Source organism: Gobio gobio (genome assembly GCF_949357685.1).
Source record: "Gobio gobio genome assembly, chromosome: 14".
Taxonomy (NCBI): Eukaryota; Metazoa; Chordata; class Actinopteri; order Cypriniformes; family Gobionidae; genus Gobio; species Gobio gobio.
Genome location: NC_137107.1, coordinates 20,428,265 through 20,451,918, shown reverse-complemented (window position 1 = coordinate 20,451,918; position 23,654 = coordinate 20,428,265). Strand labels below are relative to the sequence as shown.

The window sequence follows — 23,654 nt, the reverse complement described above, 5'->3', positions numbered from 1 at the left end:
TCGCTGTCTGGTCTACAAATAGGACTCACCCAAGTTTAGGATTATAATCTTACCTGAGATATCTTCCTCAGTGTTGTTCTCCCTGATAATCCTACCTCTGTGTTGTTCTCCTCGTCTCGCCACTCCAGCCAGTCTCATTCTCCTTTCTCCGAATGTTCTCTGGTTCCCTGTAAGAAGATACAAATCCTCAATTCTAGTTACTCAGCAACTCATTGGTGTGAAAGTGTGTGTGTCTTCATGGTTGTCTACCTGCAATATACTTATCTTGCATTATACCTGATTGAATAAACGTTTGTCATTGTCTCTAGATACTTTTGCATGTCTGTGTTTCCTGACAACAGTTGCAAACAGTAGTAACAAAAGTCTGGACAGAACAAAAACAACATGGGGTCGCAATAACATGAACAATGACGCGTTTTTTTTTTTTTTTTTCTGGGTGAACTAATCCTTAAAGACAGATAGAGAGCTGAGGAGGTGACAAATGGGAATGGGAAAATGCCCTATGACATTTAGATATGAGAACAGACAAAAAAAGCTTTGAAGGGCAGAAATGTGAAGAATTCACTTGAGCAGACGTAGATTTATGTCTGATAAGGACAGAATGACAGTCAGCTTCAAACAGAAGTGAAAGACATTGAGTTTAGGCTGGTTTTGTGTGTATACATGTTCATCTGTACCTTTAGACTCTCTGTACTGTTGTTTGTGCTGCCACCCTCAGGGCTTCTGTGTTGCTTGTCACCACTGAAACACAAGGCGTCAAAACAAAGGACACCACCAACACAGTCTGCAACCAGGGCCACCTGAAACAAGCATACAACACAGTATGTGCAGAAAACTTTCATCCCTATTTGAAGATTATTTGAGTTATATATTACATACAGAGCTCTTAAAGGGTTAGCTCACCTAAAACTGAAAATACTTTCATCATTTACTCACACTCATGTTATCCCAAATCCATAAGACTTTAGTTCATCTGTGGAACACAAATGAAATCTGAGAGATTTCTGTCCATTCATTGAAGGCCTATTCACACATCATAAAATAAGTCTATATGAATCAAGCCATCTCAATTTAAGCCTTCTGAAGAGACACAATTACTTTTGCTGTGTCCCAATTCAGAGGCTGCATCCTTCGAAGGCTGATTGTGTGACTGTGGCACAAAGAAGGCTGTCCCAATTTGAAGGCTACTTCAAATACAACGTTCGTTTCATGAAATGAAGGATACAACAGATGTATTTCATGGCCTTTGAAGGATGCAGCCTCTGAAGTCTGAGTCGTTCAAAGGATGCAGCCTCTGAATTGAGACAATGTTTACAGCACTCAAATTTGGTCATGAAAGCTCATGTATGCTTGCTTGACTAATAAGGTTCATTCTCATTTAGCAGCATATTTGAGCTTCGCAAAAACCAAGAGTTTTGTTCTCACGCGTCAAGCAAGTATGATTGTGCTTCTGTTTTTATTCATTGATCAATGGTTATATGTGAATAAAAGCCTAAATTAAATCTGTTCATCATATAAAGTGATCATGACTTTATTAAGCCACTCAGTTCAAATGGATTTATTTTATGATCTCTTTATAATTTGTTTTCTTAACTGTACGAGGTTTGGGTGAATAGACTTTCAACGAAAGGACAGAAATCAGATTCCATTAAAAATATATTAATTTATCTTTCATTTTGAAGATGAACGGAAGTCTTATTGGTTTGGAATGACATGAGGGTGAGTAAATAACAGAATTATCAAAATGTGTAAACAATGTTTGTGATGTTCACTATATTTCCTATTTCAAAACAAGAAAAATTTAAAGATACTTTAATAGCATACTGAAACACTATTTTAAGTACAATTTAGAGTCCTGGATCTTAGGAAAGCTTCAGCTTCTGCTACACATCATCAGGCTGGTGAAGTAATTCTAAAGATAAAACTGATAAATATGTTTATATGTATATTATTAAACCAATAATTATTTTCATGTTATGGAAGATAACCTATAAATACTGCTGACATTAAAATTCTATACAATCTTGACAAAATAAATGTATAAGTAAAACATAAAACTAAAATAATTCGTTTTAAATGCTACAAGTTAATTTAGGCATCACAACATTATAATGTAAAGAATGAAAATGGATATTAATTTTGATATTTACGAAAGATTATCTTTAAGTGAGTGTTGGCCCAGCAACAGAAACTAACGGCATGGGTGAAGGTTGAGATTATTAATTTAGATATTTGATTATTCTAGTATTCTCTTGCTCTTCAATTATCTGTTCATTAGGGACCCGATGTTGCATAGAGTCTCTCGGCGGCCGGGTCGTGGATCTCGTGTACACAAAATCGCAAGTTATGATCTTAGACCGAGGGTGCAGGATGAACTAATACCTTTAAGTCGGCCGCTACATGCTTGCTCATAACAAAAAAATGTTGTGTTCTTAGTCACGTTATATATATATATATAATGTCAGGTAAAAAAAAAAGGTATCATGCCAATTACATAATTAAACAATAAGAAGCCAATTCAGAAATAATAATACATAACATAAACTGCTCAAAGCTGATTCTGAGAGTGAAAGGTTCATAACTGACTGACAGCACAGAGACACACAGCATTGTGTGAGAGTTCTGAGTGCAGGACTCAGGAGACTCAACACTCCGCAGGGGTTTTCTGGCTACAGAATCCCAATCAGTGTTTTGCCACTTTCCCTTCAATACCCAGACCAGAACAAAGAAGTCTTTAACTCGAAATTGCAAAACACAGACAAAATTTAGGTTGGACAGGATCCTGTGACGGATAGGAAACATTCTCACCAGAGACCATGTGAGAAGCACACCCTTTTAACAGCAGAACAGAATTTTTCTAAGGCTCTGTTTACAACTGGTCTTAAGATTGGTCGATCAGATCACAAGTGGACGATGCAAAATACAGGGGTAAATAGGGTCTAAAGCATTTTAAGCTTGTCCACTTTCAACCACTTCCAGAGGTAGTCGAAAACGCATTCGACCAGATTGCTTTCGTAGTGTAAAGGCTCATATTGTCAAATGCATTCGAACAACCACAAAAGACCACCTACTCTCCACCTACTGACTTAATGTGTAAATATTATGGGAAGTGCGCTAGCCGGACAGGATTTAAACTTTGTTGGCTGGAGACCCACGTTTGTTTTTTAGACAAATTAATAAACCAAGCACAAGCACCATTCCTGATTTCTAACACGCACTCACAGCGTTTGTCGTGATCTTGCATTCATATATAACCTATTGCGTCCATTAGATTGAAAGATCTTGAAAGATCTGAAAAAATCCCATACATTTACCTGCCCACAGAACCTCCCCATGAAGAAATCAGGACAGAAGTGGTTGAAAGTGGACAAAAGAGACGAATTAAAACCTTATGTATAAACGTTGTGTACAAACAAAAAAGGCAATGAAATGTGCATACAAATATTTCCACGCATATATCGGGATTTATTAAAAAATAAACTAGATGTAAATGTGTGCGCACCGCACGGACACTCTAGACCGTACGTACTCTTTTGTTGAGTAATTGAGTAATTTAGTAAATAGAATGATTTAAATCCTGTTTTACATCTGATATACATATTTAGATTAAATATGCCACTCTGAAACTTCATGAAATTATTATCCAGAAGTTACAAAAAAACTTTTAATATAAATTTAAGACAAAATATTTGTAGTGGATGCGCTGCTTTTGAGCACTTCCTGTGGCATGCTGTGTTTTAATGTTTTAACTAGCGAGGATTGCTTGGCGCATGATAATTCTGCTTTAAATTGTTCTGAGAATATATTTCCGCACGAATAATCAATAATGCGCACTTGACGCCATCTAAGCAGAGCAACATAATGGTATAATGACAGACACTGAAGGACTCGCTCTGTGATCGACCGGTCCATTGGCCGGTTTGAATAAGTCCAATGACACTGTAAAAACTCTGCAGCATGCAGGTGTGTTGTTGGTGTAGTGCACAGACAGAAAGTAACCTAATTGTACCATTTTCCAGGTCTTCCCAATATTATGAAAAAATACCATTGTATTGAAAGGATATTTGAAGGAAATGGTAAGCCTATCAGTTTCCATTAAAAATATATACAAACATCTTATAATTTACGTTTACCTTATAGGCAAAACTGCATAATGTGATTTATTTGAAGCAATTAAAAATACTACTTAACCAGTGGAATGATTGAGAATAACTCTTCTCTGAAAACTTCTGCAATGTATTTTATACAATTTGGATTAAGCCTATTTATTCTAAAACAAGGCAATACTGAATGATTTTTAGCAATGTAATGTGATGGCACATAGTCCGTATCTCATATTTTCCTCATGTCTTGTACCTTTAAACATTGTATCACATGGATGGAAATTATATGCAGATGATATTATGCATAGTAAAACTAGGCGTTGTTAGCTCCATATATGGTTATTTTGAGGAGAAGACGGGGTGGAGATGCATGTACACACAATCATCCGCTGACTGGGCTTTATAAAGGGAATTTTGCGCAGGTTCTGGCGTACGAAATCTGGCTTTTGTGCAAACGAACACTTTTAGGATGAAATGTACAGAACGTTTTATACAGTCCCTCCAGAAAAACGTGATTGTGCGATTGCATTTAATGCATAATCAGCCAAAGTCTGCATATTTATGCGGGGGCCGCATTTTTTTCTTTCGCCACATAAATTGGCTATTTCCGCGTGCAAAATATGCGGGGCTAGCATGATTTCATAATCCCCGCATTTTGTTGCAAGTTGAAAAATGTTCATTTACTTCACACAAGAGCCGCCATTTCCCCCTATTGCTTTGGGAACGTTTTGAAGTGACGTAATTACACGACGCGAACGTCATCGAAAAGCTGCCAACCCCGTGGTGAAACCATAGACATCGGTGAAACCATGATGAAGCACGCAAATTCCCATTTGCCAACATAAATAACAGCAGAAGACAGCGCAAAGCAATTTCCCGGTGTGTTGACCGATTTCAAAACACAGCATCATGAAGCTTCGAAGCATTATGAATCAGTGAGTCGATTCAGCGGTTTGGATCGCCAAAGTCACGTATTTCAGCAGTTTGACACGCGATCCGAATCATGAATCGACTCACTGATTCATAACGAAGCTTCATGATGCCGTGTTTTGAAATCGGTCATCACTATATAACTCGTTATTTAGGGTTTTTTTGCGCACAAAAACTATTCTCGTCGCTTCATAAAGTTATTGTAGAACCACTGTAGTGAGATGGACTTTGTAACGACGTCTTTAGTACCTTTTATGGGTCTTGAGAGTGTACAGTGCATTGTGCCAATGGAGGCCTTTCTGAGCCATCGGATTTTAACTAAAATATCTTAATTTGTGTTCCGAAGATGAACGGAGGTCTTACGGGTGTCCAACGACATGAGGGGAAGTCATAAATGACAGAATTTTCATTTTTGGGAGAACTTACCCTTTAAGAGATTGCACTTTGTGCATTGGAAGCACGCAAATGTCTGTTTTGTATAGCTACCTCTGTAAAACAGGAAGTTATTTATTCATTTTTTTCAGAAGTTGTAGCATATTCCTTTTGAAAAGCTACAGAGCTTGTTTGACTCAATGTTTTGTAAATTTGAGCCATGTGTTTATTAAGGTCTTCAATAAAACAAGATGAGAACTTAAATATTCCCAGCACTTTCTGTGATGTAGTGCTTTTTTCTCTTTTTCATCAAACCGCAGTTTTTGCAAGTTCCCGCAATTTCATCGCATAAAATTGCATAAATATCCCGCATTTTCCAACGCATTTTTAAAACGTGCCGCATAATCAAGGATTTTTGCCCGCAACAATCACAAAAAAAAGCCGCATTTTTCTGGAAGGACTGTTTATACATAAGCGCCCCTGGTGTAAACGGGAATGTGTCTGCCTCGTCTACTTGTGATCCGATCGACCAAAATGCATCTTAATAGTTTTCAATCTTTCCCATAATATTTTACCAATTTTACCAATCAAACTGAGACATTTAAATGATACCAAACATGAAAGGGAAAAGGCAATAGATTCACAAGATTCATCATATGTGGTAAATAGACATTCTTAGTGAACTTTCAGCCAAGGTGAAAGGAAATGTAGTGGAGAGAGGGGGGTTCAGGATGGGTGAGCAGAGAAGATTAGGCAAATGGCTTTCTGTGCCTTCATGATCTCTTCTCCAGATTTGTAGATATTTTATGTTTTTATGTTTTATTGCATGGTATATGTGTTTGTGAAAGCATCTATGTTCAGTCTTATCAAGGATTTTGGACCTACATGAGTGTTAGGTGACAGTAAAGGTAATCTACATTTAAAAGTAGAGGAATGAGTATGATCAATCAAATATCAAATTTTGAACGATGCACACCAATACCAATAATACATAAAATAAAAATAAAAATATCGCTAACATCAGCCAATAACCAATATGTTTACCTGTCCTGTGAAGCCCACACCCTCTGGTGACTGAAGGAAGTTTCGGTAAACCTGATTGGCCTGTGCAATGACTGCTGCAACGGCATTCTGGTAATGAGGGGCAGCGATAGCAAGAATGGGAAGAGCGGCCAGCGGCAAATGATCCACACTGCTGGACACACAGGTTTCATCATAGCTGTATGGATTTAAACTACAGGAAGACAAAAGGGGAAATTCATGAGGATGTTTGAATAGCTAACCTCTTGCACTGTGCACATTTTTACACTAAGTTCCCATTTTCTGTAGTGTTTCACTAAGGGCATGCCTTAGCATCCCTTTTTTAGTTTTTGTGCTCTTGTTGTTTTGAGTTCCTGTTTCCTGTCATGTTAATTTTGCTAACCTGAGTGAAGTTTGAGAGTGGAGTTTAATTCACTAAAAAGAACTGGCTCATTTGTTTGAGAATTGGTTGGACTACACTGGTCGTGTATGAGTTCAATTCACTAAAAAGATCCGGCTCATCTTTCAAATGAATGCAATAACACATGTTTGCGATGGATAACACTTTATATCTTGTAACTGACTAAAAAAACACTTTGATACAAGTCTGTAGTCTGCAAAAATGTCAGAAAAGCTAACATTTGTTGGTCTATAGGATAATTGACCTATCGGTAAGCCCCGCTCCCCTTAGTTACTGTTGCTAACTCGGACAAACAAACGGAGTTGCTATATCTTACAATGTACAGCTGTCAGTGTGAAAACCTTATCCCAAGATGTTTTTGGACACAGATTGTAGCATATATCCCGTCCGAATGATGGCCAAACTTAACTGATGGTTTATCAAGTTTATTGCATCGTTATTCACTCCAAAAAATCACTGTAAGAGCTGAACAAACAAAGCATAAGAAGTGTGCATTAACGTCTCATTCACAAACTATCTCTCTGCGTTGCATTACCATTAACATACACAGCAAATTACACAAAAACACTCAAACAACTAACAGTAAACATACATATACACAGACCGTATGCCTTTTCAAGGGTGCAGTTAATAACTGGTAAACTTTGTATCTGCAAAACAACTCGATAAACTGCGTGCGTGCTCTTCCTTTCGTTACCTGGAGATCAAAATAGGAGTCCTCCTTAGTAGGACAGATAATATAGACCTTAAACATATCTAAAATGAAATAAATTTACATATAACCAGTTTAATATGGAGAGGCACTGAAATGTAGACCTTCGTGTTTTTGATCTACAGTGTTAACGTTACATGACGTGAGAACAGTTTGTTATTTCGGTTTGTATGTTAGCAGGGACTTTAATCGTAACTTAACGAGAGTATGACAAACAGAAAATCCTCTCAGGATACCTGGAATCAGTGTTACAGTACCTCAGGCACTACGTTTTAGGATTTTTTTAGCATAAACACCATCAAACCGATGAAAGCTTCGGATTTTCCAATGTTTCTCTATGGCGCTGACACCTAAAGATGTCCGAGTTCCGGTCCCAGCGCAACTGATACTCAACTGCTATTGGCTCATCTGCGTTCGAGGGGAGGGGCTTACCAATAGGTCAATTTGTTTGCAGATGCCACTTGATTTGATATTTTGTTATTTAATTCAATATAATAGACCTTTATCACAGAGAAATTGAATACCGGACGTGAACGCCGAAGCAGTATATCGATTCTTCCGGTTATGTATATTTTCAATGTGCTGTTAACACCTAGTTGAACAAACGCCTCTTAAAATATGCATCCGGAGGATGATTTTAAAATCCGGACATTTTCAGTGACAGGAAAAAGAGATAAACTGATGATTACTGTGTACAGGATTTTCCAAACTCAAAGGAACTTGTACTTTTTTAATCCAACATAATCCAACATACGTGATTATTTCACCACACGTGTGACAGATCTGCCAGGCTCACCAGCCAATCACAGCGCACACCATCCCCTGAGTACTAACCACGCACACCTGCACCTCATCATCTCCCTCATCAAGACGGCTACAAAGACACACACCTCACCTCACTCAGTCTCCAGTCTCGTTTATAAGTTGTGGACTCTTTCCTAGACTCCTTCCAAGTCTGATCTCCAGTGATTCTCCTGTATCTACCTCATGTGATCCTCCTCCATGTTCTCCTCTCCAGCGTCTCCTATTGTTCAGTCTCCAACGTCTCTGTGTGTGTTAGTCTCTATCACCATCCACAATCTCCTGGTCCTGTAACATCTTTACCATCTTCAACAGCACAGTTAAAGTATCTTTTACCTGCTTACTTACCATCCACAATTCTTTAGCTTCTGTTGTTGTCAATAAACTCTCTGCATAACGATATCCTGTGTTCTGAGTCTACTTCCTTAACAGAAGACCGGACCTTCGATTGAAGATATCTGACAACAACATGAGTGCACCCGATTCATTCCAGGAGATCGTGGATTCCCTTCTGCGTATTCTCACCACCAGTCCATGCGCCACCACCTCTTCCACTTCCGCATCCACCACTGTCACTTCCTCGCCACCTGTTGTCACCAGTCCCATGATCAAACCAGTGCCCTTCTCTGGCTTGGCACAGGAGTGCAATGGATTCATCCTTTAGTGTTCGCTGGCCCTGAAGATGCAGCCTAATCTCTATACCACAGATATATCAAAGATAGCGTTCATCATTTCCCTACTGACTGGGCGAGCGTTTCAGTGGGCGGAGACCATCTGGGTCCAAGCAGGCCAAGTGAGAGTCTTTAGACAATTTCCTTGAACCTTTCCGAGAGGTTTTCATTAGACCAGCGGGTGACTCCTCAGCGGGTGAGCAGCTTTATCATCTTCAATGCCAATTCAATGTCTGTTAATGATTATACCCTCAGGTTCAGAACTCTTGCTGCTGCTAGTGGATCGAATGAACGCTCGCTTATCACCACCTATTGAAAAGGATTGGAACCCAGAGTAAGGCTGCATCTCGCTGCATACGATGATACCATCGGCTTAGAGTGCTTCATCCAGTTATCCATCAGGTTCACCACTCATATGCAGTCGTGTCTGGATGAACACCAGGGTCAGCACGTTTTCACTCCTCTCCTTTGTCAGCCAGCATCCATCAGCACTACAGAACCAGGCCACGAACCCATGCAAGTGGAATCCACTAGGCTGTCTTCTGCTGAACGATGGCTGACCCAGGGTCTGTACCTATACTGCGGTGTTGGTGGGCATGTAATCAATTCATGCCTCATTCGTCCTCCTTGTCCCATGGTGAGTGTGGTGAAGCCAACGATTATGAACATGCATCCACTCACTGCTGTAGTGTACTTACTGCCTCTGTCTCCATTTCAGTACACGCCCTCCTCGACTCTGGGTCAGCTGAGAATTTAATCTCCGAGAACCTCTGTCGTCAGCTCAACATCCCGACCACAGCCACCAAGACCATCTACCAGGTCCACACCGGCCATGGGACTGTGCCATCGATCTGATTCCGGGTAAGCCAGTGCCCCATGGTAAGATTTACCCTCTCACTCCCTGAGCAGAAGGCAATGGAGGAGTATATTAAAGAGGCCCTTCAACAAAGCTACATCCGCCCTTCAACATCCCCTGCTGCTTCAAGTTTCTTTGTGGCCAAGAAGGACGGAGGTTTGCAGCCTTGCAGCCTTGCATCAATTACCGGGCACTCAACAAATTAACAGTGAAGTTCCGCTATCCGCTTCCCCTCATCCCATCAGCCCTATAATATCTCTGTGCTGCCACTGTCTTCACCAAGTTGGACTTCCGAAGCACATACAATCTCATCCGGATACGTGAGGGGGATGAGTGGAAGACTGTGTGACCCCTACTGGCCACTATGAGTATCTTGTTATGCCAAATGGATTAGTAAATGCCCCCTCCGTATTCCAGGACTTCATGCACAAAGTGCTCCGGGAGTACCTCCACCGGTTTGTTCTCATCTATATAGATGACATCCTCATTTACTCCCAAAGCATGGCCAAACATTGCCACCACGTTGTGGAGGTCCTGAAACGCCTGAGAGAATTCCATCTGTTCCTTAAGGCCTAAAAATGCTCCTTCCATCAATCCTCAGTGCAGTTCCTTAGGTACATTAGCAGCAGTGGTATCCAGATGGACGACAGGAAGGTGGAAGCCATTAAGAGCTGGCCTGTTCCTACGACCATCAAAGAACTTCAACGTTTCCTCTGCTTTTCCAATTTCTACAGACTCTTCATCCTTAACTACAGTACCATCACCTGTCCACTCACCAGTCTGTTGAAAGGCAAGCCCAAGTCTCTGTCCTGGACATCAGGGGCCACAGAAGCTTTCCAACGACTCCAAGAGACATTCACCAGCGTACTGCTCCTCATCCATCCTGACCCCGAGAAACCCTTCATCGTGGAAGTAGATTCTTCCACTACTGGGGCAGGAGGGGTGTTGTCTCAGCAGCAAGGGATTCCAGCTAAACTCCATCCATGTGCCTTCTTCTCCCGCAAACTCAGCCCGGTGGAATTACGACATGGTCAAGACAATCTCCTGAACTCCAAACTGGATGTCAGAATGGGAAAAAAAAGGTGATTTAAGCGATTTTGATCGTGGCATGGTTGTTGGTGCCAGACGGGCCGGTCTGAGTATTTCACAATCTGCTCAGTTACTGGGATTTTCACGCACAACCATTTCTAGGGTTTACAAAGAATGGCGTGAAAAGGGAAAAACATCCAGTATGCGGCAGTCCTGTGGGCGAAAATGCCTTGTTGATGCTAGAGGTCAGAGGAGAATGGGCCGACTGATTCAAGTTGATAGAAGAGCAAGATTGACTGAAATAACAACTCGTAACAACCGAGGTATGCAGCAAAGCATTTGTGAAGCCACAACACGCACAACCTTGAGGCGGATGGGCTACAACAGCAGAAGACCTCACCGGGTACCACTCATCTCCAAAACAAATAGGAAAAAGAGGCTACAATTTGCACGAGCTCACCAAAATTGGACAGTCTGATGAGTCTCGATTTCTGTTGAGACATTCAGATGGTAGAGTCAGAATTTGGCGTAAACAGAATGAGAACATGGATCCATCATGCCTTGTTTCCACTGTGCAGGCTGGTGGTGGTGTAATGGTGTGTGGGATGTTTTCTTGGCACACTTTAGGCCCCTTAGTGCCAATTGGGCATCGTTTAAATGCCACAGCCTACCTGAGCATTGTTTCTGACCATGTCCATCCCTTTATGACCACCATGTACCCATCCTCTGATGGCTACTTCCAGCAGGATAATGCACCATGTCACAAAGCTCGGATCATTTCAAATTGGTTTCTTGAACATGACAATGAGTTCACTGTACTAAAATGGCCCCCACAGTCACCAGATCTCAACCCAATAGAGCATCTTTGGGATGTGGTGGAACGGGAGCTTCGTGCCCTGGATGTGCATCCCACAAATCTCCATCAACTGCAAGATGCTATCCTATCAATATGGGCCAACATTTCTAAAGAATGCTTTCAGCACCTTGTTGAATCAATGCCACGTAGAATTAAGGCAGTTCTGAAGGCGAAAGGGTGTCAAACACAGTATTAGTATGGTGTTCCTAATAATCCTTTAGGTGAGTGTATATAGGCTTCTATTTGGGAATGTTGTATATAGTTCTGTTGTTCAATATCTATACATCTTGTACATTGTCTGATCTTAATGTCATATTCAGATATATTCAGATACCAAATGTTGCCTATACATTTGATATGCAAATTTGATATGCAGATTGATTTTGATGTATTTTTAGCTAAATGTGCTTTAAAGGATAGTTCAGAGGTGGAGATCAGGTCATCCCTTAGGAAACAGGAGTCTTTTTATCTTAAAGAGCTGAATGTCTAATTAGCATACTAAAGCTCCTCTATCTTTAATCAGGCCAGTTCCCTTTCGTTCAGTCACTACGACGTAACGTTAGTGACTAACGAATGGGGGTTTCGCTTAGAAGCCTATCAACTTCGAGTTTTGAGAAAACGCCCAATGGCGTGCCAATGCCATGGGGCATGCGGAATTTGCATACGTAGCTCCGCCTCACTGCGTGAGTATATAAGGAAGTACGAGGCAATATCGCATTATGTTTCTGCTTTCGGAGCCAAGAGTACCTACCTCTTCACTCCTACAGCCTTCTGAGACTCTGTCAGCTTCTTCGAGACGAGCAGCTTTCCAGTCGGTGTTGGTGTGACGGCGCGTTCCAGTGATCGCATACTTCCTGCCTGCTGATCTGTGCAGTGGTCCGCCTGACAGCTGGTGTGTGTTTCCCTGGGCGCTTCGGCATCGACTGCAAGGTTTTCCTCTCACAAAAAGAGCTTGCGCGTGGCACGTCTTTTTCAAGACGGCTCGCCCGTGCACTTCCGGGTGCGATCGATTTTCCGCTGCTGTCTGAGGACGCATTCACTGCTCGAGCGTGTTTGGGCTTCAGCGCGCACGGGCAGTGTTTGCGGATGTGTCACGTTTCCATTGCGGGGGCGTGACCATCGCGATGTCACGGTCGAGACTCAATGATCTCCGTGAGGAGAGAGAGTCCCCTCTGCCACACCCCAATCTACCGTCCCCGAGTGAGATGGTACTTTGGCTGGTGGCCAGGGTGACCTGAGGGCGGTGCTGTGGTATTAAGAACCCCGACGTTCATTCCTCGGGCCACACCCCCCTCTCATACATCGCTTCCGCGAGTGTTGGATTGAATCTACGGCCCGTCTCTGACGCCCCGTTCGTTCAGTTCACGCTCCGGATAGCAGTGAGATGTCGATCGCCGCATCCCAAGGTGGGCTGGAGTCCTTTGGGGATGACGATTAGGTTGTGCTCCGCCTCCGGGTGTGTCAGCACTGCCTGATCTGACCTAAAGTTGACAGCCATGTTATCTCGGGCAGCCGCGAGTCTCGCGCTGGTGTGGAACTCCGCCCAGCCGCGGGTGCTCGTGGTTGCGCGATTGGTTTTTGGGGGCGGCACCCGACAGCTGTTGGGCCCCGCCCCCAATGCCTTTCGCTCCCGGGGTGCATGAGGAGATCACGCGGTCCCGGAAGTCCCCGTGCTTCTCGCGACCGTTTGGTGGCCTCCTCCGCCTTCTCTGCCCTTGATGGGGCCGCGGCCTAGGGTACACTGGGGCCCCCTCCCCCCCCACTGTTGAACTCTCTGTTGCGCACTACGGTGTCCACAGAGGGCTTTGACGTGGCGTGGTGTGGCTGTCCTAAGCACCCCCCCCAAAGCCTGTGGGCTCGTCTACTTCGGTGGCGTGGTCCCGCAGTGCTACGGGCAGGCCGCCGCCCCTTTGCACATGCACAAGGGTGGAGCCGACCCAGGGCTCTTCATTGAGCTGCGTGCCGCAACTGACCCCGCCCCCGGGCGGTGAAGGTGGCCACACGCTCCCTGGGTCGGGCGATGTCCACAGCTGTGGTCCGGGAGAACACCAGGCCTTACCTGGTGATGTGGAGGACGTTGAGCGGGCCCGCCTCCTCAACTCACCCATATCCCAGGCTGGCCTCTTCGGCGGCGCGGCTGAGAACTGCGCCCAACAGTTCTCGGCCGCCCCAGAGCAGACTGAGGCTGCAACACGTACTGCCCCGGCGGCCAGCTGCTGCACCAGCCGCCGGCCCAGTCGCCTCAGTCCGCTCGCCGCCGAGGGCGCCCTCCCTCTTCCCGCCCGGCCCCAGCAGCAGCCTTCACCTGGGCCGCGCCGTGGAGGTGGTTGAGGATGTCGCCCAGTCCGCTCCCCAGACTGGTTAAACGCCAGGATGGAGGTGGACAACTCAGAGATGGGTTCCAGTTCTTCCCAGGGGATGGTAGCAGGGCCTCTCCTTCCCCCGGTGGAGGGCCGGGGGAAAATCCTTCCGCTGCTGGCCCCCGGGCTAGCAGCGCTTGGGAAGAACTCATGTTCCTGTCTCTGAGCACCCAGAGACCGGTGATGACAGTGCGCGCCACCCTCGGGTCTCGCCACTCGCATCCCTCTCTGTCGCCAGCCCCCTGGCAGAGCAGACCCCAGTGGAACGCGAGTCCTTCCCTGGTCTCCTCTGTCAGGGCGCAGCCGTTAACCGTGCTCCGACCCGGGGACGCCCAACAGCCTCCCCTGTCCGCGCCGGTAACGCTGCCTCGCTGCCCCACCCAGGGTACGTCTGTCGTCCGGATGACCCCGTTGGTGCAGTCTCTGGAAGCCTGGCTTCAGCTTCCGGGGCTGTCCCGCTGGGCTGCCCGGACCATCAGGCTCGGCTACGCGATTCAGTTCGCGCAGGCTCCTCCCCGTTACAGGGGAGTCCGCTATACCATGACCGGGGCCCATGCCCCCGTCATGCGTGCGGAGATTGCCACTCTACTGGCGAAGGGTGCGATCGAGCCTGTCCCTCCAGCCGAAATGAGGTCGGGGTTCTACAGCCCCTACTTCATTGTACCCAAGAAAACCGGTGGGTTACGGCCAATCCTGGACCTTCGCATCTTGAACCGATCCCTTCACCGGCTTCCGTTCGAGATGTTGACTGCGAAACGCCTTTTAGAATGCGTTCGTCCGTACGATTGGTTTGCAGCGATTGACCTGAAGGACGCCTACTTCCATGTCTCCATCCTTCCTCGACACAGACCGTTCCTACGGTTTTGCTTTCGAGGGGCGGGCATACCAGTACGCAGTTCTCCCATTCGGGTTATCTCTGTCCCCTCGCGTCTTCACGAAGATCGCCGAGGCAGCCCTTGCGCCCCTTTGGCAGCACGGGGTCCGCATCCTGAACTACCTCGACGACTGGCTCATACTAGGCCACTCTCAAGAGCAGGTTTGCGGACACAGAGATCTGGTTCTCCACCACTTAACCCGTCTGGGCCTTCGGGTCAACTGGGAGAAGAGCAAACTTTGCCCCGTGCAGAGGATCTCTTTTCTCGGTATGGAGATCGACTCGGTCGCCATGTACGCGCAGCTTTCGAGCGAGCGTGCGCAGTCTCTGCTGACTTGCCTCCGACAAATCGAGAGCAAGAATGCGGTTCCACTGAAACTTTTTCAGAGGCTCCTGGGGCATATGGCATCTGCAGCCGCGGTAACGCAGCTCGGATTGCTTCATATGAGACCGCTTCAGCACTGGCTTCGCGATCGAGTCCCGAGATGGGCATGGCAGTCTGGCACGCTCCGGGTCCAAGTGACTCGGGCCTGCTTACAGACACTCACCCCGTGGTCGAACCTCAGCTTTCTACGGGCTGGTGTGCCCTTAGAACGAGTTTCCAGGCATGTTGTCGTATCGACGGATGCCTCTGCCACGGGCTGGGGTGCCATGTGCAATGGACAAGCAGCCGCGGGCTCCTGGACAGGACCCCAGCGTCTCCTGCATGTCAATTGCCTCGAGTTGCTGGCAGTACGGTTCGCCCTGCACCGCTTCCGAGCGTTGCTGAAGGGTCAACATGTGCTCGTCCGGACAGACAACACGGCCGTAGTAGCGTACATCAACCACCAGGGCGGTCTACGCTCCCGCCGCATGTCTCAACTCGCCCGCCATCTCGTCTTATGGAGTCAGAAGCGCCTGAGGTCCCTTCGTGCTGTCCATATTCCGGGAGTCCTGAACCACGCAGCCGACGAGCTCTCGCGGTTTCAGCCTCTCCCGGGAGAATGGAGACTCCATCCCCGGACGGTTCAGCTGATTTGGGAACAGTTCGGCGACGCACAGGTAGACCTGTTTGCCTCCCACGACTCTTCCCACTGCAGCCTGTATTATTCCCTGACCGAGGGCACGCTCGGCACGGATGCACTGGCGCACAGCTGGCCGCGGGGCCTACGCAAATATGCGTTTCCCCCAGTGAGCCTACTCGCACAGCTTCTGTGCAAGATCAGGGAGGACAAGGAGCAGGTCCTTTTGGTCGCCCCGTACTGGCACGGCCGGACCTGGTTCCCCGAACTCATTCTCCTTGCGACAGCCCCTCCCTGGCCTATTCCTCTGAGACCGGACCTCCTTACTCAGAGACGGGGCACCCATTGGCACCCGCGTCCCGACCTTTGGAACCTCCACGTGTGGCTCCTAGACGGGACCCGGCAGGTTTGAGTGGCCTACCACCTACGGTGGTCGCCACCATCACTTCCGCTAGGGCAGAGTCCACTCGGCATGCCTATGCGTTGAAGTGGAACCTCTTCGTCACCTGGTGCTCTTCCCGCCAAGAAGACCCCTGGAAATGTCCGATCGGGTCCGTGCTTCAGTTTCTCCAAGAGGGGCTGGTGCGAAGGCTGTCTCCCTCCACCCTCAAGGTATATGTGGCCGCAATATCTGCCCACCACGATCTCTTGGAGAACAAAAAGGTAAGTCAGCACGACCTGGTCATCAGGTTCCTGAGGGGAGCTAGGAGACTGAATCCTCCTCGCTCTCCTCTCGTACCCTCTTGGGACCTCGCAGTAGTGTTAACTGCTCTGCAGAGACCTCCCTTTGAGCCTTTGCGGTCGGTCGATATTAAGTTTCTGTCTATGAAGACGGCTCTGCTGACCGCATTGGCCTCAGTCAAGAGGGTCGGGGACCTGCAGGCATTTTCGGTTGACGAAGCGTGCCTGGAGTTCGGGCCGGCTAACTCTCACGTGATCCTGAGACCCCGGCCTGGATATGTGCCCAAGGTTCCCACCACTCCGTTCAAGGACCAGGTGGTGAACCTGCAAGCGCTGCCTTTGGAGGAGGCAGACCCAGCCTTGGCATTGCTCTGTCCAGTACGCGCTCTCCGCGCCTACGTAGACATGACGCAGTGTTTCAGGACCTCAGACCAGCTCTTTGTCTGTTATGGTGGAGAGCGGAAGGGAAGTGCTCTCTCAAAGCAAAGGCTGTCTCACTGGATAGTGGACACCATTGCTTTGGCTTACCAGCAGCAAGGCCGACCATGTCCCCTTGGTGTGAGGGCACACTCCACCCGGAGTGTGGCTTCCTCTTGGGCTCTAGCGCATGGCGCCTCGCTAGCAGACATCTGCAGAGCTGCAGGCTGGGCGACACCCAACACATTCGCCAGATTCTATAATCTCCGAGTGGAGCCAGTGTCCGACTATGTACTCGCTCCCCCGAGGGGCCGGTAAGGACCAGGTTCAGGTGTCTTCGCTTGCTCGCCACTCCACTCCACGGACTGGATACGTGCGATATTTCCTCAGGTGAGTTCCCCGAGAGCCCTGAGCTCCTCCAGCACTGTCGACGCCGACATCAGTTCAGTCTGCCCTCTCGAGCCCAGACCCTCATGTCCGGCCAGGTGCCCCATGTGCATGGTTCCCTCTGGCGACCCCCACATGTGTATTTCACCGTAAGTCTCCGCAGTGAGCGGGTTTCTTCCCTTGGTGTGTCCCCGCCACCCCTAGGGTTAAAAATCCACCTTCGGCTGGTACCCTAGAGATCTCCCATATGCAACCCTCTCCGGGTCATATGTGTCTCTTAAGTCCTCCCCACGGGTAGGCATCTTGGCATTCCCTCACTGGGATATGCTTCCCAGTGTACCTTGGTAATCCTGTGTTAAGTGGGAGTCCTTCGTCCGTACTAGTCTTACGACAGGGTACTCACACTTACGCAGGGCACTGGAAGACAGCTGAGTGGCGGGATTATATTGGGACCCCCATTCGTTAGTCACTAACGTTACGTCGTAGTGACTGAACGAAAGGGAACGTCTCGGTTACGGATGTAACCCTCGTTCCCTGAGGAGGGAACGGAGACGTAACGTCCCCTTGCCACATCAGCTGTGTTGCCTGGAACGCAGGAGTTCAGTCTTGGCTCCTCAAGCAGGTAACATAATGCGATATTGCCTCGTACTTCCTTATATACTCACGCAGTGAGGCGGAGCTACGTATGCAAATTCCGCATGCCCCATGGCATTGGCACGCCATTGGGCGTTTTCTCAAAACTCGAAGTTGATAGGCTTCTAAGCGAAACCCCCATTCGTTAGTCACTAACGTTACGTCTCCGTTCCCTCCTCAGGGAACGAGGGTTACATCCGTAACCGAGACGTTTCCTGTCACAGAATGTGGGGGTTTGATTAATGGCGCGGAGCTATTAAATGTTTTTAATGTTTTCCTTTTTCCTTTTTCCTACATCAAGTGAGTCAGTTATTACTATGAGACAACGATGGAAGTTGTGTCTGTAAGAAGACAAAGATTGATTGCTAAACAGGTGACTTCTTAAAAATAGACAGAACAATTAATTGAATTAAGAATTTTTAAAAAATCCTGGGAAAAATGTCTTGCACATGATAATCGAACCCTTTATATGGGCAATGAGGCTTATGCTTTGTATATTTGATGACCCAAATCATTATAATTCTTGTCTGGATGTTCCCTTCAGCTCAGAAATGAAAAACTAGCAAGAGGCTACAAAGAAAATGTCCAAATGTCATCATGTAAAATTCATTATGCTTTGACTGGGCATGTGGCCTTGTGTGCTCCTGCTCCAGTGTTTCTGACAGAGACGTACGATTCTGACACATTTCGACCTCTCCGTATGATGAAATTTATTTCTCAATTTAATAGAAATAAATTAACCTTTGTGGTTTTCTGGGAACAACTGAACGTTTTACATAGAAATGGCAATTTTCCCCCAGGGTTCCAAAGTCTTTAAAAGACATTTTCTTTTTCAAGTCTCTCTGATCTAAAATGTTCGTGCTGGCAGCTTAGCATGATTCCAAAGGGCAGATCAATAGGTTCATTTAACTGTCAGTTAGAGTTGAGAATATAATTTGAGAATTGAAATGGTCAGGTAAGAGCTTGCGATTCTAAAATCTTGGCATCTGACACAGTCAATAAAGGTTAATAGGTTTATGGATTGGGATGGGCATCTTAAAGGGATAGTTCACCCAAAAATGAAAATTAGCCCATGATTTACTCACCCTAAAGTCATCCTAGGTGTATATGACATTCTTCTTTCAGACAAATAAAATCGGAGTTATATTACAAAAGTCCTGGCTAATCCAAGCTTTATAATAGCAGTAATTGTTGCTCTGTTTTTGAAGTCCACAAAAAATGCATCTGTCCGTCAAATAACATGCTCCGGGAGGTTAATAAAGGTCTTCTGAAGCAAATCTATGTGTTTATGTTAGAAAAATATCCATATTTAAGACTTTATAAAGTAAAGTTTCAGCCGATCGCCTTCCGTATTCAATTTATGTGTGCCTCTGTCGTTCAAAAGGCTTCCGTTACCAGGTACGCGCCTAGGGTGACCACCCATCCTGCTTTGCGTTGTACCGCACAGCATTTTCACCCCTTGTCCCGCACGTCGCATATTGAGAAAATGTCCCGCATTTTCATCAGTCTGTTGGTTTTTAATTATCATATTAAGAAAACATGCATGCTGTTACATATCTGTTTTTCTGTCATGTTGTTTATTCTGGTCACATGTTCCTTTGTCTATGTTTCCCGCCACTTTCTCTGTTTCCTTAGTTACCCTCGTTAGTATAGTTCTGTTCAGCTGTGTTTAGTTACCCTCATCTGTATCACCTGTGCCCCTCGTTAGTTAGTCATCTGTGTTTGTATTTAAGTTCCTCTTTGTTCATTCGGTCTTTGTCTGGTCACCGTTTATGTAGAGCCGTTTATGCACGTTTATGTAAGGTGTGTTATACTATATGTCAGTCTCCTGAGTATCCAGAGTATTAAACGTTGTTTGAGTATTCTACTTACCTGTCTTTGCCTTCCTGCCTGAGCACACCCGTAACAGATGACCAGACCCAAACAGCAAGAGGACATCTCTGGGATGGGTATTTTCCTGGTCCCACTCTCTCCAGAATCCCCAGAGGAAGGCGGTTCAGCGGAGGATCGCCTTTGGGTGATTCGACAGAACGGTCGCTCACTGGAGAGGTATGTAGAGGAATTCTCTGAGCTAGCTTATCTGGTGAACTGGCCAGATGCGCCGCTTAATGCGTTTTTTCTGATGGGCCTGGACGAGGACACTATTCGGTTCCTGGAACCTGCCTGTTCCTTTTCCCTAGTCGAGATAATCAACCTGGTTTTGTCCCTAAATTGTTCCGAGTTCGAGATAATAGAAGAGGTTCCTATGAATATGTGTCTTCCTCGTCCAGTCCCCTCAGAAAAGCTCGCTGTCTGGTCAGTTCACCCTCAGCCAGTTTCCTCTGCATATCCCTCCAGTGGGTCTGCCGGGAAGGTCCCGCCTGTCCCCAAGCCCAGGAGGAAGAGGAGAGCTGCCGCAAAGCGCCCGTCTCAGGTCGCGGCAGCCGCTACCACGGCAGATTCACTGGAGCGGTGGTTGATAGACTTTGGGAGCGATCCTACCGCTCCGTGTTTCCTTGACTCCGCTCCAGCACTCCTGGACTCCGCTCCAGCACTCCTGGACTCTGCTCCAGCACTCCTGGACTCCGCTCCAGCAATCCTGGACTCCGCTCCAGCCCTCCTGGACTCCGCTCTAGCATTCCTGGATTCCGCTCCAGCACCCCTGAACTTCCTGGACTCCGCTCCAGCACCCTTTGACTTCCTGGACTCCGCTCCAGCACCCCTGGACTTCCTGGACTCCGTTCCAGGCTTCCACAAGCCCGCTCCAGGCTTCCACGAGCCCGCTCCAGCCTTCGACGAGCCCGCTCCAGCCTTCCACGAGCCCGCTCCAGCCTTCCACGAGCCCGCTCCAGCCTTCCACGAGCCCGCTCCAGCCTTCCACGAGGCCGCTCCACCTCGCAGGACTGTCCCATTCCACAGGCCCTCCATTCCAGCCCTTAATTTCCCAAAGAAAGTTTTAGGGGGGGGGGCTATGTACCTGTGGGTGGGAGACATGTGGGTGGGGCTCTGGTCCCGCCAAGGCGCCCAAAGACTCCTGTCCCGCCAAGGCGCCCAAAGACTCCTGTCCCGCCAAGGCGCCCAAAGACTCCTGTCCTGCCAAGGTGCCCAAAGACTCCTGTCCGGCCAAGGCGCCCAAAGGCTCCTGTCCCGCCATGGCGCCCAAAGGCTCCTGACCCGCCATGGCGCCCAAAGACTCCTGACCCGCCATGGCCGCCCACGGCTCCACCCTGGAGGCACCCCAGCCAGTCAGACCCCAGTGCTCCCGTTCTCAGGACTCCAGGGTGCCCATCCTCCCTCCCTCCCTATTTTTTCTACGGCGCGAGGACGCGCCTATCGGGAGGGGGCGTTATGTTACATATCTGTGTTTCTGTCATGTTGTTTATTCTGGTCACATGTTCCTTTGTCTATGTTTCCCGCCACTTTCTCTGTTTCCTTAGTTACCCTCGGTAGTCTAGTTCTGTTCAGCTGTGTTTAGTTACCCTCATCTGTATCACCTGTGCCCCTCGTTAGTTAGTCATCTGTGTTTGTATTTAAGTTCCTCTTTGTTCATTCGGTCTTTGTCTGGTCACCGTTTATCTAGAGCCGTTTATGCACGTTTATGTAAGGTGTGTTATACTATATGTCAGTCTCCTGAGTATCCCGAGTATTATACGTTGTTTGAGTATTCTACTTACCTGTCTTTGCCTTCCTGCCTGAGCACACCCGTAACACATGCGTTCTTTTGCCTTTTTAAGAAAGCATTTCATTTATTCTTTTTTCGGCATCGTTTTTCACCTAGACAACAGCGCTTTGTCAGAAGTAACATCCCGACTTTCACAAATACAACAGCCGTTTTTAAAATCCTATCCAATGGTTGAAAAGAAAGGAGTAAACACTGTCACTAGTAGGTTGTGACGGCTGTCAATCAAAATGTGGAGCGGTGATTCATTCCATTTAGAAAATGAATGGATAATTTAGTAAATTGGTTATATTCTTAATATATAATATATAAGACTGTCAATTAACTAATTTCATGTTGCTTTATATTTTATTTGTTAATTATTGGACTTGGTCAGATCTGATGCCTGCTGCCTTTGGGCTCAGTGATGTTGAATTTAAATGACATGTACAATGTTACATTGATGTAATGGTGTTTTGTGGAAGGGACTAAAGAACAAAGTATTTGTATCATCTGAAAGGCAGAATACATATGTTTTTATTAAGTTAGATAGACATTGTGTAACAGTTTCAGGTTATGTTTTAGTGTCGGAAACATGTCCCACATTGTCCCACACAAACTTAGTAATTGTCCCACATATGGTTTGTTTGATGGTGGTCACCTAAACGCGCCTCAGTTGTCGCATACGCATCTTGAATTGCAAGAATGCACTTTCAACACTTTCCACGGAAGGCGATCGGCTGGAACTTTACTTTATAAAGTTTTAAATAAGGATATTTTTCTTACACAAACACATCGATTCGCTTCAGAAGGCATTTATTAACCCCCCATTTAATGGTGAGTAAATCATGGGCTAATTTCATTTTTGGGTGAACTATCCCTTTAAGGAATTTAACAAACACGGTTCAATTAACAATTCACTTAAAAGATGAGTAATTTATATGGGACTTGGTAGAACACTGGTCGTGCTGTATGAGATGCGTAGATTCACTATAAAGAACTGTCTCATTAGAGTAATTTATTTGGCGATTGGCTGGACTACACTGGTCATGCTGTATAAGACTGATTCACTAAAAAGAATTGGCTCATTAGAATAATTTGTTTGGGAATCGATTGGACAACACTGGTCATGCTGCATGGTTGATTCACAAAAAAAATACCAGCTCTTTCTTTGGGACTTGGTTGGACAACATTGGTCATGCTGTATGATTTTGACTCACTAAGAAGAACCATCTTAGAGTCCTTTATTTGGGAATTGGTTCGACTACACTCGTCATGTGTATGAGATCGATTCACTGAAAAGAACCAGCTCATTAGAGTCCTTTGTTTAGGAACTGGTTGGACTACACTGGTCACGCTGTATGGTTTTGATTCACTAAGAGGAACCGGCTCATTAGAGTCATTTGTTTTGGAATTAGTTTGACAACACTGGTCATGCTCTATGGTTTTGATTCACTTGGTGACACTTGTAACACTTGGTGTCTGGGAGTCGTCTTATTGGGCCTGGGTTTATTTTCCAAGAGGACAATGACCCAAAACATTCTTCTAACTATTGCTGGAACTATCTGTGATGGAAGGAATCTGCTGGAACATTGAAAATGATGGACTGGCCGCCTCAAAGTCTGGGCCTCAAACCCATCCAGCACATTTGGGGCGAGTTGGAAAATAAACTGGACAGATCTATTGTACATTCAAAGGAAAACCTTTGGCTAAAATTAAAGTTAAAAGTGGATAAAAACAGTAGGACTCACTTTATCTGATATTTGATGGTCAGAACAACCATCAGCATGTTTCATGAACATTGTGAAATGAAATCATGTTTTGGAGGCAAAAAAGGTCAATATTTTCAGATCTGTCAGGTGTTTTAATAATTTTGGCCACCACATATACATA

General features: G+C 46.2%; 1 protein-coding gene across 1 annotated transcript in view; it reads right to left on the bottom strand.

The window, feature by feature from the left end:
• Window positions 1-23,654, bottom strand: part of plrdgb (PITP-less RdgB-like protein) — a 146,759-nt gene that overhangs the window by 44,546 nt on the left and 78,559 nt on the right. Inside the window, exons 6-7 of the mRNA XM_079834714.1 lie at window positions 6,450-6,639; window positions 678-800 (exon numbers count right to left, since the gene is read on the bottom strand). Of these exons, the coding sequence (XP_079690840.1) occupies window positions 678-800; window positions 6,450-6,639 (313 nt within the window). The remainder of the gene's footprint in view (window positions 1-677; window positions 801-6,449; window positions 6,640-23,654) is intronic.